Source organism: Malurus melanocephalus, unplaced genomic scaffold, assembly GCF_030028575.1.
Source record: "Malurus melanocephalus ecotype Western Australia unplaced genomic scaffold, MMel_1.1 scaffold_449, whole genome shotgun sequence".
Classification (NCBI taxonomy): domain Eukaryota; kingdom Metazoa; phylum Chordata; class Aves; order Passeriformes; family Maluridae; genus Malurus; species Malurus melanocephalus.
Window position 1 is genome coordinate 298,253 of NW_026623681.1, and position 12,519 is coordinate 310,771.

A 12,519-nucleotide genomic window follows, 5' to 3' on the forward strand; every position below is an offset into this window, starting at 1 on the left:
AAAAACCCACCCACCACAAATATATGTATTTTCCTGTCCTTTCCAATCCTGTTTTTCCTATTTACAGCTCAGAGAAACCTTCTCTGATGACCCTTCTGGGGGAGTTAGGAGGTTCCAGGAGGATGGCAGTGGTGTTAGACAGGGGGAGGGAGGAACCCTCGTGGGTCAGTGCCCTCAGTGCCACCACAGCTCTGCCAGGAGCCGGAGCTGCTCCTCCCTCTGCTCTCAACTCCTCCACAAAGGTTCACTGCTGTTCCTGAGCACCAAGGAACAGCTCCCTGCTGGCTGACCAGGCTTTGACTGCCCTGGGACACAGACATGGTGTGACCCAGCCAGGCTGTCACCCCTGTGACCCCCAGCCAGCTTCCCAAGGATGGGGGAACAGGGAATGGCAGAGCCTCCATTTATTGGGGTTATCCTTTTATCTTTAATGGCTGTCAATCAATCCCAACCAACACTTTGGTTTATTGASCCCAAACCCAAACCCTTCTGATCCACCCCACATGGTCACTGCCCAGTCAGCACTGGGACAGGACATCCATCCCACTGCTGGTGGCTCCTCACAGCCCTGGAGCTGCACAGAACCATTGGGCAGGTTGGATCACGATTTGGATCTGCTGCTGCTCTGCCAAGGTCTCTGCGAGCAGAACAGATCTCCTCTGAGATTTGAACACCATTCCCAGGCTGCCCTGATCATCCCATTYGAGATAATTACACCTCATCTCCATTTGCAGAGACAAAGGAAAACAGGAGGAGGCAAAATGAGCTCAACACAAAGGCACTGCCCAGACCTGACAGAGCCAAGGGAGCTTTTGCCTGTGACAGGACCAAAGCTGTGCACAGGGATGTTGTGCAGCAGAACCACGAAAGCACATCCTCAGTGACACCTCAGCTCGGGGAAATGCAGGGTAAAGGGAGGAGAGAGGAGTTGCACAGGAAAAGCATTTCAGGAGCATGGCTCTGCCTTCTGCTGCACCAGCCTGGGTAAAACTGGGATGTCAGCAAGGATGGAGATGTCCTGGAGCAGCCCAGGGCTCACCCTGAGGGACAGAATGGACCCTCTCATACCCCAGCGTGGTGTCAGCACCCCAGGGCTCACCCTGACTGCCCAGGGGTTTCTGTAGGGTCAGTGGGGTTGGCTTCCACCCCCACAAGGTGGGATGTGCCCCATGTGGCACTGCCAGGCTCCACAGGGCACCGAGCCCRAGCAGACCCTCCCTGCAGGGTGGGCACTGACCTGGCCAGACCCRTTCCATCCCTGGCCATCCTGCCAGCCCAGCAGCACCCACTGASCAGGATATCCCAGCCCATGGCCGTGCCTGGCAGGATCCCACCACAGTCAGGCTCCAGGCAGCACCAAACCAGATGTGATTCCAGCTGTGCCTCAACACCAGCTCAACCCCCCAAACAGGCTCTCAAGGAGAAGAGCTCCACTTTSACCAGCTGCTGTACCCAGTGATGCCCCACACACACATCCACAGGAGCAGCCAGACCCCACAGGGGGCTCAGAGACACACGAGAGTGGTCTGTAACATGGCCACAYTGCTGGAAATCCAGGGCATCATTTTCAGTTGGCAGCAGCTGACCAGCTGGCAGCTAAAACCCCAGGGAATAAGTGTAGTGATGGCCACAGCAATCTACTGCAGCCTTGGGGTTTGATCCAGCTCSCTGCTGTGCATTAAACACAATCCCTGCACGGCCTCGGGCCCACACCACAGCGATCTCCAATTCTGCCACAAGAACAAAGCATTTCAGAGGGTCTTTAACCCCTTCCTACAGAGTCCTGGCTGTCTGAGATGTGACTGGGCTGCAGCTCAGCTTTTGTTGGGGATGGTCTGCACCCCTGTGGGTGAGAACGGGGTTTTACCTCTGCAAGGGAAGGTCCTGCTGTTGTTTTGGGGTTTTACACAGAATAAATACAATGCAAATAAATACACAATAAATACAGTGCCTTTGGATGCAAAGCYCTGCCAGTCCCCAAAGCAAAGTGCRGGAAATTCTGGTGGAGCCCCAGWCAATATTCTGAACCTCATTATCCCTGATCAATAATCACACTGAGAATCGARGCACCTGCTCAATGGCCACGGGCTAAGGAACATGGAACACTTTGGGATTCAAGGGGGGGATTTCAACACCTCGGTCCTGTTGAGAGCACTTTCACCAGCTCTGCAGGTTTGACTCAGTTCACAGAGAGGGAGGAATAAAAACCACCCTGGAGGTAAGGAGTAGGAAACACCAAGCTGGAARTGAAGGATGTGATAATGACAGGAATTTCTGCACATTGTGACCCTTCCAAGTGCATAGAGAGCACTGCAATCACGAGTCAGGGAATGCTTTCCCTTCAAGTGGAACAGGAGATGCCAAGAAAGCCAGAACACATCCCTGGACTGCCCCCAGCAGCAGTGCTACCCCAGAACGGGCTCACAGGGTGTTGAACAGGAACTCTGATTGGGAGCACCAAGAACAAACTATAAATCTTTTGTAATGATCCAAACAAATCCATCACCCTCAAACCACACCTGAGAGAGACTCATTCAGTAACTTTATCCAAGGCAGATCTTTTACTCCAAACACTGATGGCATGCTAAGCACATCCAATAATGCCAACATTTAAAAAAATAAATCTATTTCTATTTCTATTTGATGCTTTTAAATAAAGTATTTTCTTAGAACAAAGACATCAAGATGATGGACACATACCTGAGGCTTCTTGAGCTGTCACCTTCAGACCTGTAAAGAAATGAACAAACACTTAGGACACAGTTCTTTCCAGCATTTATCACTCACAAAATCAYGCACCTTCCAAGCATTCCCTCCCTCTGTACTTCAAGAAGTTTCTCTAGGGCTTGCTGTACTTTTTCTGCTAATGAGACATTTAGARAAGAAACAACACCTACTTAAGCTTCGAGGAGATCTGTTGGAAACCAGTTAACAGCTGAAGGCAAGAATTGCAGTATTAAAACACATGAACCCTCAATAAAGTTCTTCTGCCAACATGCMCAGAGACTTCTGTGCCATCCTTGTGAGTGAAAAGCATCACTGACACTATTCCAGAGGCAGGTGAGCCTCTGGAAAAGAAACCCCAAACAAGCTTTTTCTTTTTTCTTCTTCATCTTCTCTTCACTCTTTAGCTGAAAAGGCAAACAGGTCCAGAACCCAATGCCCAGCCTTATCAGGCRCCACTCAGAAAGAGCAAAGGTTGGSAAAYTGARGTAATTTGAAATATTTAAAGCCTCGAGCCTGTCTGAATTTTATAAATGTGCAAAAAGGAGGGATAAGATATTGTAAGTTATAGAAGCTCCGGAAGGGGAGTTTTCCTTTAAGTGAGATAATTTCAATCCAACTTGGAACAAAGCCTCTCCTCTTTCCCCAATATGTTTTAAGCAAAGAAACATAATTCAGGATCATTCACACTGAAAAGGACTTCATTTCCAAGGGGAAATGGGAACACAATATTAAGTTTTCATGAACAAACAAAAATCCAGCAGAAAACAGACAACCATTTGCCAAATCCTTTCCTCCCTCACTCCCACCAATCCAGCACAGAAATTCTGGATCCGTCAGGAGGCTCTGYCAAGCCAGGAATCAAGCACACAAAGCAAAGCAGGAGATTCCAGAGCAAAGCAAAGCTCAGAACCCSCTTTCCATGCCACCCTTTAAGTAAAACAGTGACCAAGGTGAACCTGCAAACTCTGGCACTACASGGACTGCATCAAACTTGCCTTCTCAAAGAGCAGGGCAGTTCTTTAGGAACTAAAGAATCTTCCTTAGTTTAAAAAACAGATAAATACATTTAAAAAGAAGAATTTCTCAGCAGAACAACTTCCATCTCCAATGACAACTCACACATTATGCTCCWGGCAGCAGAAAAAGCTGTGACCACTGAAAGTGTCATAAATCCAATGCCAGAAAGCAAACTGTACTAAAACCTAATTTTCAGAATTACARTGGGATCAGGTACCAAAAATTGATTGTTTTCTTCCCTCCCTTCCTTCACTGCATGTTCTATTATCTTAATTTTCTTCAAGCTCAGAGAGGTCTGGATGACTTAAAAGCACAGACTAAGAGAAAAGGAGGAAAAATGTTCTCAGGCTGTTGTTGCAGGGGATGCTCAGCAGTGGGAAGGGTGGAGGTCACAGGAAGGTGGCCAGGGACAGCTCCAAGGAGTTTTTGGGACAGAAAACAGGCTGGAATATTTGAAAGCAGGAGAGGAATCAGCACAGTGGAAAATTCTGCTGCCCAGAGCAAAGTGACCCAAGCCCTGCCTGGAAAGCAGAACATGGGGCTCAAACCCAGCCTGGAACACTGAGAGCTCCCAGGGGTGGCTGTGGAGCTCCACTGTGCTTCAAAACCTGTTCTGAAATGGTCACAATTGTCACTGAGGGGATGAGGAATCATCACTGCCTGGATCCAAGGAAGAACAGCCATTTTCATGTGGCTGCAGCTGACCCTGTGGAGCTCAGGGTGCCACATAGAGAATCCTCTCATTTCACTGCACATGGAAAAGATTTCATAAACCAACACGGAATGGAAACCAGGCCCCCAAATCCACACCCACATGAGCTCCTCAGCAGCAATTTAAAAGAACATACTTTGTCTGTTCTTGTTAATGAAGACAGGATCTGACGTCAAACGGATTCATTTCCAGATGCCTTACTTCAGCTTATTCCAAATATTTAAAGATGTAAAGATGSAGAAAACTTCAGGAGAGTCTGCACTGCCCCCTGCCCCAGTGCCCCTGACAGCCCATGTCCCACACAGCTCCTGCCACCAGCCAGGGGAACGAGGGCAGAGGGGAGAAGAGCATTGGAATGGGGCTAAATTCAGCCATCAAATCCAGCTTCATGAATTCACAGAATCACAGATGGGTTTGGGGTGGAAGGGACCTCAAAGCCCATCCAGTGCCACCCCTGCCATGGCAGGGACACCTCCCACTGTCCCAGGCTGCTCCAGCCCCAATGTCCAGCCTGGCCTTGGACACTGCCAGGGATCCAGGGGCAGCCACAGCTGCTCTGGGCACCCTGTGCCAGGGCTGCCCACCCTCCCAGGGAACAATTCCTGCCCAATATCCCATCTCAATCTCTCCTCTTTTAGTGTGAACCCGTTCCCCTTTGTCCTATCACTGCCTGCCCATGAAGAGCTCCCTCTYTGATGCAAACCCCCCTGAAGGGGCTCCAAGGTGCCCCCAGAGCTTTCCTGGCCCTGAGCAGCCCCAGGGGTAATTCCTGAGTCTCCTGGGCTCCCCTGCTCCCCTTTGACAGCCTGCCTGGCCCTTGGGAGCTGCCCAGATCCCAGACACAATCACAGCTCTTGAACACACACAGCGAGCTCACAGCAGCTCTCTCAACACAAATCCCATGAGATGCGCTCACCCCACACCCCCAGGAGTAATGAGGAAATTAATGAACCCTGTGTTGAAATGACACCTTCCCACACTCCTCAGGCACCAAATCCCATCTGGCAGAACACACACACACCTCACAGCTGCGAGAGATGCTCAGGTAATTGCCCGTGYTTTGGAGTTTTCAAACACAGGAGACGCTGCATTGTTAATGGCTTCATTTGCTGCCTTTCCTCCCGACGGGAGTAACAAACACTTCCAGCAGGGAACAGGCTCCAGGTGCTCAGAGCATCCCGGTGTCACTGGGAGCAGCCCCAATCACCCCAAAGCAGCAATTCTGCTCTCACTACAATTCAAGATGCAATTTCAGTAAGGTGAGGTGAGGGTGATCTCCAGCCCAGCACCAAAGAGGGCCCCACCACCCCTTCTCTATGTTCAGGATTCCCAGAAAAGCYGAGAAATCCCACAACTGCTAAATCTGCATTTTCAAGGCTAAGACTTCCTGCAGTAAAGTCCAAAGAGATGTCCAGAGCCAGCCAGCTTTGCTAAGGGAATGAGGAATGGATGAGCAGGGCTGAATGAACAGAGCACTGGAGGAACCTGTGCTTGTAGTCTGAAATAAWGCATTCGATTTTCCTCGAGCATTCTTCAGAAGGCAGCACTGAGGGTCGATATTTAATGTTTCTGCTTACATGGGAAGCATGTGCTGGGCTCTGGGTTCRTTTTTTTCCTCTTGACCCAGACAAAAGAAATGATACCGGCCTTGCTGAGACATGGAGAAAGGTGAAAAGGCTTCTGGCAGTGTCTTGAATTATTTATTTCAAGGTAGACCTTACAGGGGAAAAAAACCTCCCACAATATACAGAATATTTTCTGTGCTTCAGTATTTGGAACAGCACAGATTCCATTTCRATATCTAAGTTGTATCAGTGATGAGATAAATGTCAGGCAGCATTCCCAAGACTTCTCCTCTCAGCCCTGGATGGTTTCCAAGATTTCATTTAGAGTAAAACTAAATATTACAATATTACACTCCTCCTGAAGCACAAGTTTGTCTTCTCCCTGACCCCAGGAATTTCATTCTCAGTAGGAAATACAGCAAATTACATCCTTTTGAGATTGTTGTAGCCAAGGGAAGCAGAAATTATTTTCCTAGCAGTAGTAATTACTGTGATTTCACTGCAAGCAAAGGCCAGGAGGAGCAGGTACCATCATAACAAACCTTGAACCAAAACACAAACATAAAGAAAAACAAAGGAAAACCAGTACTAGAGATTTACAGGAGGCTGCAAACCCAAGGGACCATTCAAACCCTGAAGGATTTTTTAGTTTAACCAAGTACTGCCATCACCCTCTGTGAGTCCACATCCAAAGCATGGGTATTTCAAAAAACAGCTCCACTCATGCCACTGAGGTGATTTATCTTTGTCACCACCATCCTCCYGTGAACACCCCGTGCAGGAGAACACCAAAACAACCACTTTGGCTCCCAGTCACTGAGCTGCTCAGCAATTTTGGAGATGTCAGCTCCTAAAAATTGGAAGCCACGTACAGGAATAACACAATTTCACAGAAAATACTGAGAAAAGTCCAAGATGGAAAACCCCTTCAGATTGGGAATGTGAGAGGCTCCCATTGCCAGGTATCTTGTTCACTCGGGTGACAGCAGGACTGAAATCCCAGCAGCAGCAGAATTYATTCAGTAACTTTTCCTCGTTCCARAGGTTTTTGMAGGACTCTGGCTCRYCCCAGTAGGAAATGTTCAATCCTCATTATTCCCCCTCAGAGCCACAGTAAACAAGCTGAGAGCCTTGTGGCACCTGATWGCTGTTTACACCTAAAGCTGCTTTTAGGGGTGGAACAACATGATGGAAAGCTGCTTCCAAAGGCAGCTCCAGCACCACCTTCCCTTCTGCTCRTTAAAGGAATCATTTCCCAAACAAAGCAGTGTTCAGGACCATTAAGGTGCRTGATACAAACTGAGAGACACCACTRCCCCCACAATTCCCACATGGGCAGCAAGCAGCGTCACAGCAATGCCCTATAAAATCGTACAGCAAGTAGAAGCAACAGCTTGAAAACTCTGTTTGTCCAAGATTGGTRCCTGTGGGTGCAGAATGTGGCTTTAGGTGTCGGGGTGGAAAWCCTGCCAAAAGCAGAGCTGAAATCTCACAGTGAGAGCCCACCAGTGGACAGGACTGTAAATAGCTGCCAGCCCCACAGTCACCCCTRGGGCAGAAATCCCACTCAGATCTCACCTCCTCGGAGCTGTCACTTCCATCAGAACCAGGAGAGCTGGGGAGAAGCCAAGGTTTCTAGCAGCATGTCAAACATGYTCACTAAACAATCAGACCCCACTGAAATGCACTTCCCACACGCCACCAGCGCTGATGTTTTTGCAGGAGACTCCACAGGCAGAGCACACAGCAACCATGTATCAGAGAGCATCCTAATTCCATTTTTCACAAGAGGAAAAGATTGAACCAAATCTTTACACAGCAATACGAGGATCAATGCATGTGAATAAGGCTTGCTCTGAGCACAGAACGTGCCTCACAAACAAAGCTGCACCCGRCACAGGTTGTTCTTTTGTAGTGAATTAAATCTTTCAGCATCTGTAATGCAGAGGAACAGATTTCCTTCAWGGGAGAGAGCTCCAGGGAGGATTCACTGATGGCTGCAGAAATGATGCTCCTTGTATGAGGAGCAGGGAATAGCGTGAGGCTCCTGCAGGTGAATGTTCTGAGCAGCATTCAGAACAGGGCAGATGTTGCCAGGAAACCTCCACCCCCATCTAAAGGCTATCAGAGCTATCCAGGATTTTTATTGGWGTGTGCTGCATGTGAATGATGCTCTGTGCCCCTGTGGAGCCCAGCAGATGTGCAGAGCTCTGCCAAGGAAAGCAGAACTCTCCTCCCAGGAGTCTGGGAAGAGCAGCCCCATCCCCTGCACAGAGTGGAGCTGGAATGAAMCCTCCCTGATGCCTGATCCAGCTCCCTAAACCAGAGGCTGGACAGAATTGAGAGAATCCAAAGCAGTTCTGTTATTGCAGGGCCTTCAGGGCCATCCAGGGCAGTCCCAGCCCAGCCAGGGGCTGCACCCACAATGGACAATGGCTCACGGCTTTTTCACCCTTTCTCACTTTTGTCCATTTGCACATCAGGATTTGCTGAATCCTCCAATTGCAGCTACAGCCAATGCAGTCAAAAACTCCAACTTGGCTCCCCCAATTCTCTGTTCTTTCCATCTCTTGGGGCCTGGCCCAGGGAGGTGTCCTTGAGTTTGGGGCTGCAGAGGAATTGTTTTGTGTAAAAATGGGAGAGCAGGAGCTCAGCACTGTCTGTGGAGTCTGGAGTTAAACACTGAACAATCACAGAGGTACAGAGACATGGGAATAGAGAAACTGAAATCCTGAGGGATCACCACCAGCTCAGCCACGCTCCCTGTCCTGCCCCTATCCCTCTGCTTAAAGGGTCTGTGTGGCACTGCCAGTAATGGAAAAGCAGGAAATGGTTTGGGTTGGGAGCTGAAAGCCCATCTCATTTCACACCTTCCACCAGACAGGGCTGCTCCAAGCCGTGTCCAACCCAACAGACACATCTCACACAGACATTCTCATTTCAAAAAACATGTTTTCTGTGAGACTCYGCATATGAGATGGAGTCAAAAGATTCTGCTTGGCTGAAGACTTAAAAGGAGTGGTAAAAAGCCTGATAAGACCTGTCCAGTCAGTAGCATTTTAACGAGGTATGTTTGGGGATGAGAAAAATTACCAATTTCACCATTAATTAAGCCTCAGCCAGATTCTGTCATCTGCACAACAGGGTGAAGGAATGAGCACTCACTACAAACTGCAGCCCTTGGCCTGCCCACCCCAGCTGGAATAGAACAGATCCACTCCAAAAGCACAATTCCTGCTCTGCATTTTGATTTAATACTGACATGAAACCAATCTTGCATGGTAGGAAAAGTGCTGTTTTCATGGGTTATTTGAGAACAGCCCGATGAATCAACACCCCTAAGAGTCTCTTCTTCTTCTCCAAATAATTTGAGAAAGTCCAAAGGCCACATGTATCCCACCTCCATTCAACTCAGCAGCCTGCTGGACAGGATCTCAAACTTTATCTGGACAAGTTTCCTTCAGGAGGTTCCATCAGACAGTCCCACATTAGGGGAGGATCAGAGAGGATGCTGCCAACAACGAGAGAAGTGTGACGTCAGAAAAAATGTAAGCTCAAAGATTTCAAAAGAAAAACCAATTGAAACTCAACTTTTCCACTGCAATTGCAACCAAGGGTTTCTCATCACCTCACTCTTCAGAGGTGATCTCCTTAAATCAAACCTCTGCACACTGAAAACTGGGAAAAGCAAACCAAAGGTTTTCCTTGATACAGAAGAATGATAACAGAAAGAGAACCACTAAAAGTTTTAATTCCTACAGAGTGTCCCAGTGTCACAAACCAGAAGAAGTATTGATGATAAAGATGTGGATTTGATTCTAGTGAACATAAAGGACCTGACCTGGTGACAAGCCCAAGGACTGGTAATGAAGAGCCCTCTGAGCTGGCACCACACCTGTGCCAGCATTCCTTCACCTCCCAGACAACAGGGACACATTACCAGGGGAATTTCTTCATACACCTGGAAGGAAAAACCTGAACACGTGAAAAATGTCAGTCAGTGAGAAATGGCCCCATGGAACACCCCAGAAAAGGCTCCTGAAAGAGCAAAGGTCCCAGGAAAAGCATTTTCTCCTGTGCCTCCCTAAGGGATGAGTCAGAGTTCCCAACCCATGCAATCCCAAAGCATTGTTTAACATACCACTTTTGTTGCATTTAACCAACAATAAAACTGAGTGAACTTCTCACACTGTGCAGCACACAGGATAAACTGGAGCYAGGCTGGCAGCTCCACTGCTCTAGTTTAGTACCTTCTATGACTTCTAGTACCAAAAAACTTCATTTTGCCCCTTATCAGGTAGTTTCTAGCAAGGATGAATTATTTTAATCCACATCAGATACAAACCCTGAATTCTGCTATGCCAGCAGTAACAGGTGAATGATGCAGAAGTGCCCCTCTAATTACTGAATATCCTCTGTTCTGGCTCAGTTACCCCAGGCCAGGAAAGTCTGTCCAGCCATGGGAGGGAACAAAAAGGAGGCACCAGCAAAAGCTGCCATCCCACATTATCGGGTGGAACTGCACATCAGAAGTTTATAAACACATTTCTGTTGTCACTTTAAGCAATACCAGCTTGTATTTCACTGCTGATATTCTGAGCAGCTGCAGGGCTCTGTCCTGTCTCCAAGTGAGCGGCTCTTCCCCAACACAGGGCATCAGTTCCTTGTTTTACTGCAGATTTTCTACACCTTTACTCAATCAACTCAATTAAACAGGCCTCCCACAGAATTCCACCTAAGTCACAAYGGTAACAGCCTCACACTAAGGCCCCAGGACTCTTGGTCACTTGAAGGCACGGGAAAACTGTATCTCTTATCATATTCCATATTTTTAAACATTGGTTGGATGCCATGGTGAATGCATTGAAAGCCTTCTGGTTCATTTGTCTCAATGTTCCCCCATACCTCAGCTCACTGGGCACCAGTCCACTGCTCACACCCCCAAACAAGCCATAAATACATCCTGAGTGCAGAGAGCAGCGAGGGTTTGACTGTGATTTCCCACCACTGAGCTGAAAAAGGAGTTCCAACCAAGACCCAAGCAGTGCAAGATTTAAAAGTCATGTCAGAAACACACACAAGCTAAATTTGGGCTGCCACTTGGACCATGATGGGGTGGCAGCTCGAGCATGAAGGGACAGCACCTCCCACATGCAGTGGCATCATGCAGACGAGTCAGTGTGAGCTGAACCTGTGAACCCCCCACTGCACAACCCAGGGCTGGTTGTGTAAGAGGCATTTCCAGGCACCATTCTGGAGCTAAAGCCACCCAGCAAGTGCCCAGCTCCTGCTGCGTGCTGGGGATCATCACCAGGTGCTGCTGCTCTGGGAGGCACCCACAGCTTCCCCTGGGATCAGACAATTCCCAGGGATGGTCACTGTCCCCTGGAACACCCACACAGGGGAAGGAGCTCTGCTGGGCTGTGGAGTGAGCAATGTGTTAAAGCACAATGCAAACCTGGCTGCTTAAAAAGGTTCTGTTGGAATAATTGACTGGGGTTTAGACCTTCAGCCACCAATTAACCACGCTCACTGAGACAGCACAGTACTGCACCGAGAACATCATTAACCACCTTCTTTTTGTTCTTATTTTCACCAATTCCCATCAAAGAAACTAACCTTTGAGCCATCTTAAGTGGCAGTATAATATTGCAGATACCCTTTTCCAACAYAGATTTACTCTGCAAATGCCCTTTTTTTAATGGAGATTCTCTCTGTGCAGTTTGCATCCCCTCCAGCTGGTGCAGAGCACCTCCAGCCCCAGMAGCCTCCCCCCACCCCAGCTCTGGCAATGCACAGCTCCTGTGGCAGGGACTGCCAAAAGCTCTTCAGTCCTTGCAAAGGAGTCACACACAGATCAGGGTGAAAAAATAGCCTCTTTCTTTCTTTGTTTTTAACCTTTAAAGTGAATTCTAACTGTGACTCTGGACAGGAACATGGAAAAGAGATGCTTGCACAGATTCCATTTTTGCCGTGTTTAGCCCCAGCAGACACATCCCAACCCAGGAGAGGCAGCAAACTCATCACCCACAGAAACTCACTGCATTCCCTGCTCAGCCCGGCCATCTGCACACAGTGCTGAGCACTGACCCCAGGGAGCCCTGCCTGGGCASGGAGGTTGGGCTGGATGACCTCCAGTGGTCCCTTCCAACCCGAACCCTCCTGCCATCACAGCATAAACACCATGGAAATGTAGCTCCTGGCATATGGTCTCCGTAACAAGCTTGTTATATCCATTCCTGGACTGCTCTCAACCACTGCTGGCCAAGAAATGTCCCTTCCAAGCTCTGGGTGATCTCTGAGGAGGGGTTTGCAGAGCGCAGCCCGCTGTYGCTGCCCGGCCACCGCTCGGTGCCATCTGCTCCAGGGGCGAGCACGGCCCTGGGGTGAGCACGGCCTTCCCTCCCCGTGCTCTGCTCCTTCGGCGGGATGGGCTGTGGGCAGCCTGGCTTCCTTCCTTCCTTCCCTCAGTGCCCGGCGATAGCCCCGAGCAGCGGG

At 48.9% G+C, this 12,519-nt stretch overlaps 1 protein-coding gene across 8 annotated transcripts in view; it reads right to left on the reverse strand.

Moving 5' to 3' along the window:
• IQSEC1 (IQ motif and Sec7 domain ArfGEF 1) overlaps positions 1-12,519 on the reverse strand; it is a 347,139-nt gene that overhangs the window by 267,393 nt on the left and 67,227 nt on the right. For all 8 annotated transcript variants that reach the window (XM_057380358.1, XM_057380364.1, XM_057380361.1 and 5 more), the window contains one exon: positions 2,701-2,730. In XM_057380358.1, the coding sequence (XP_057236341.1) occupies positions 2,701-2,730 (30 nt within the window). The remainder of the gene's footprint in view (positions 1-2,700; positions 2,731-12,519) is intronic.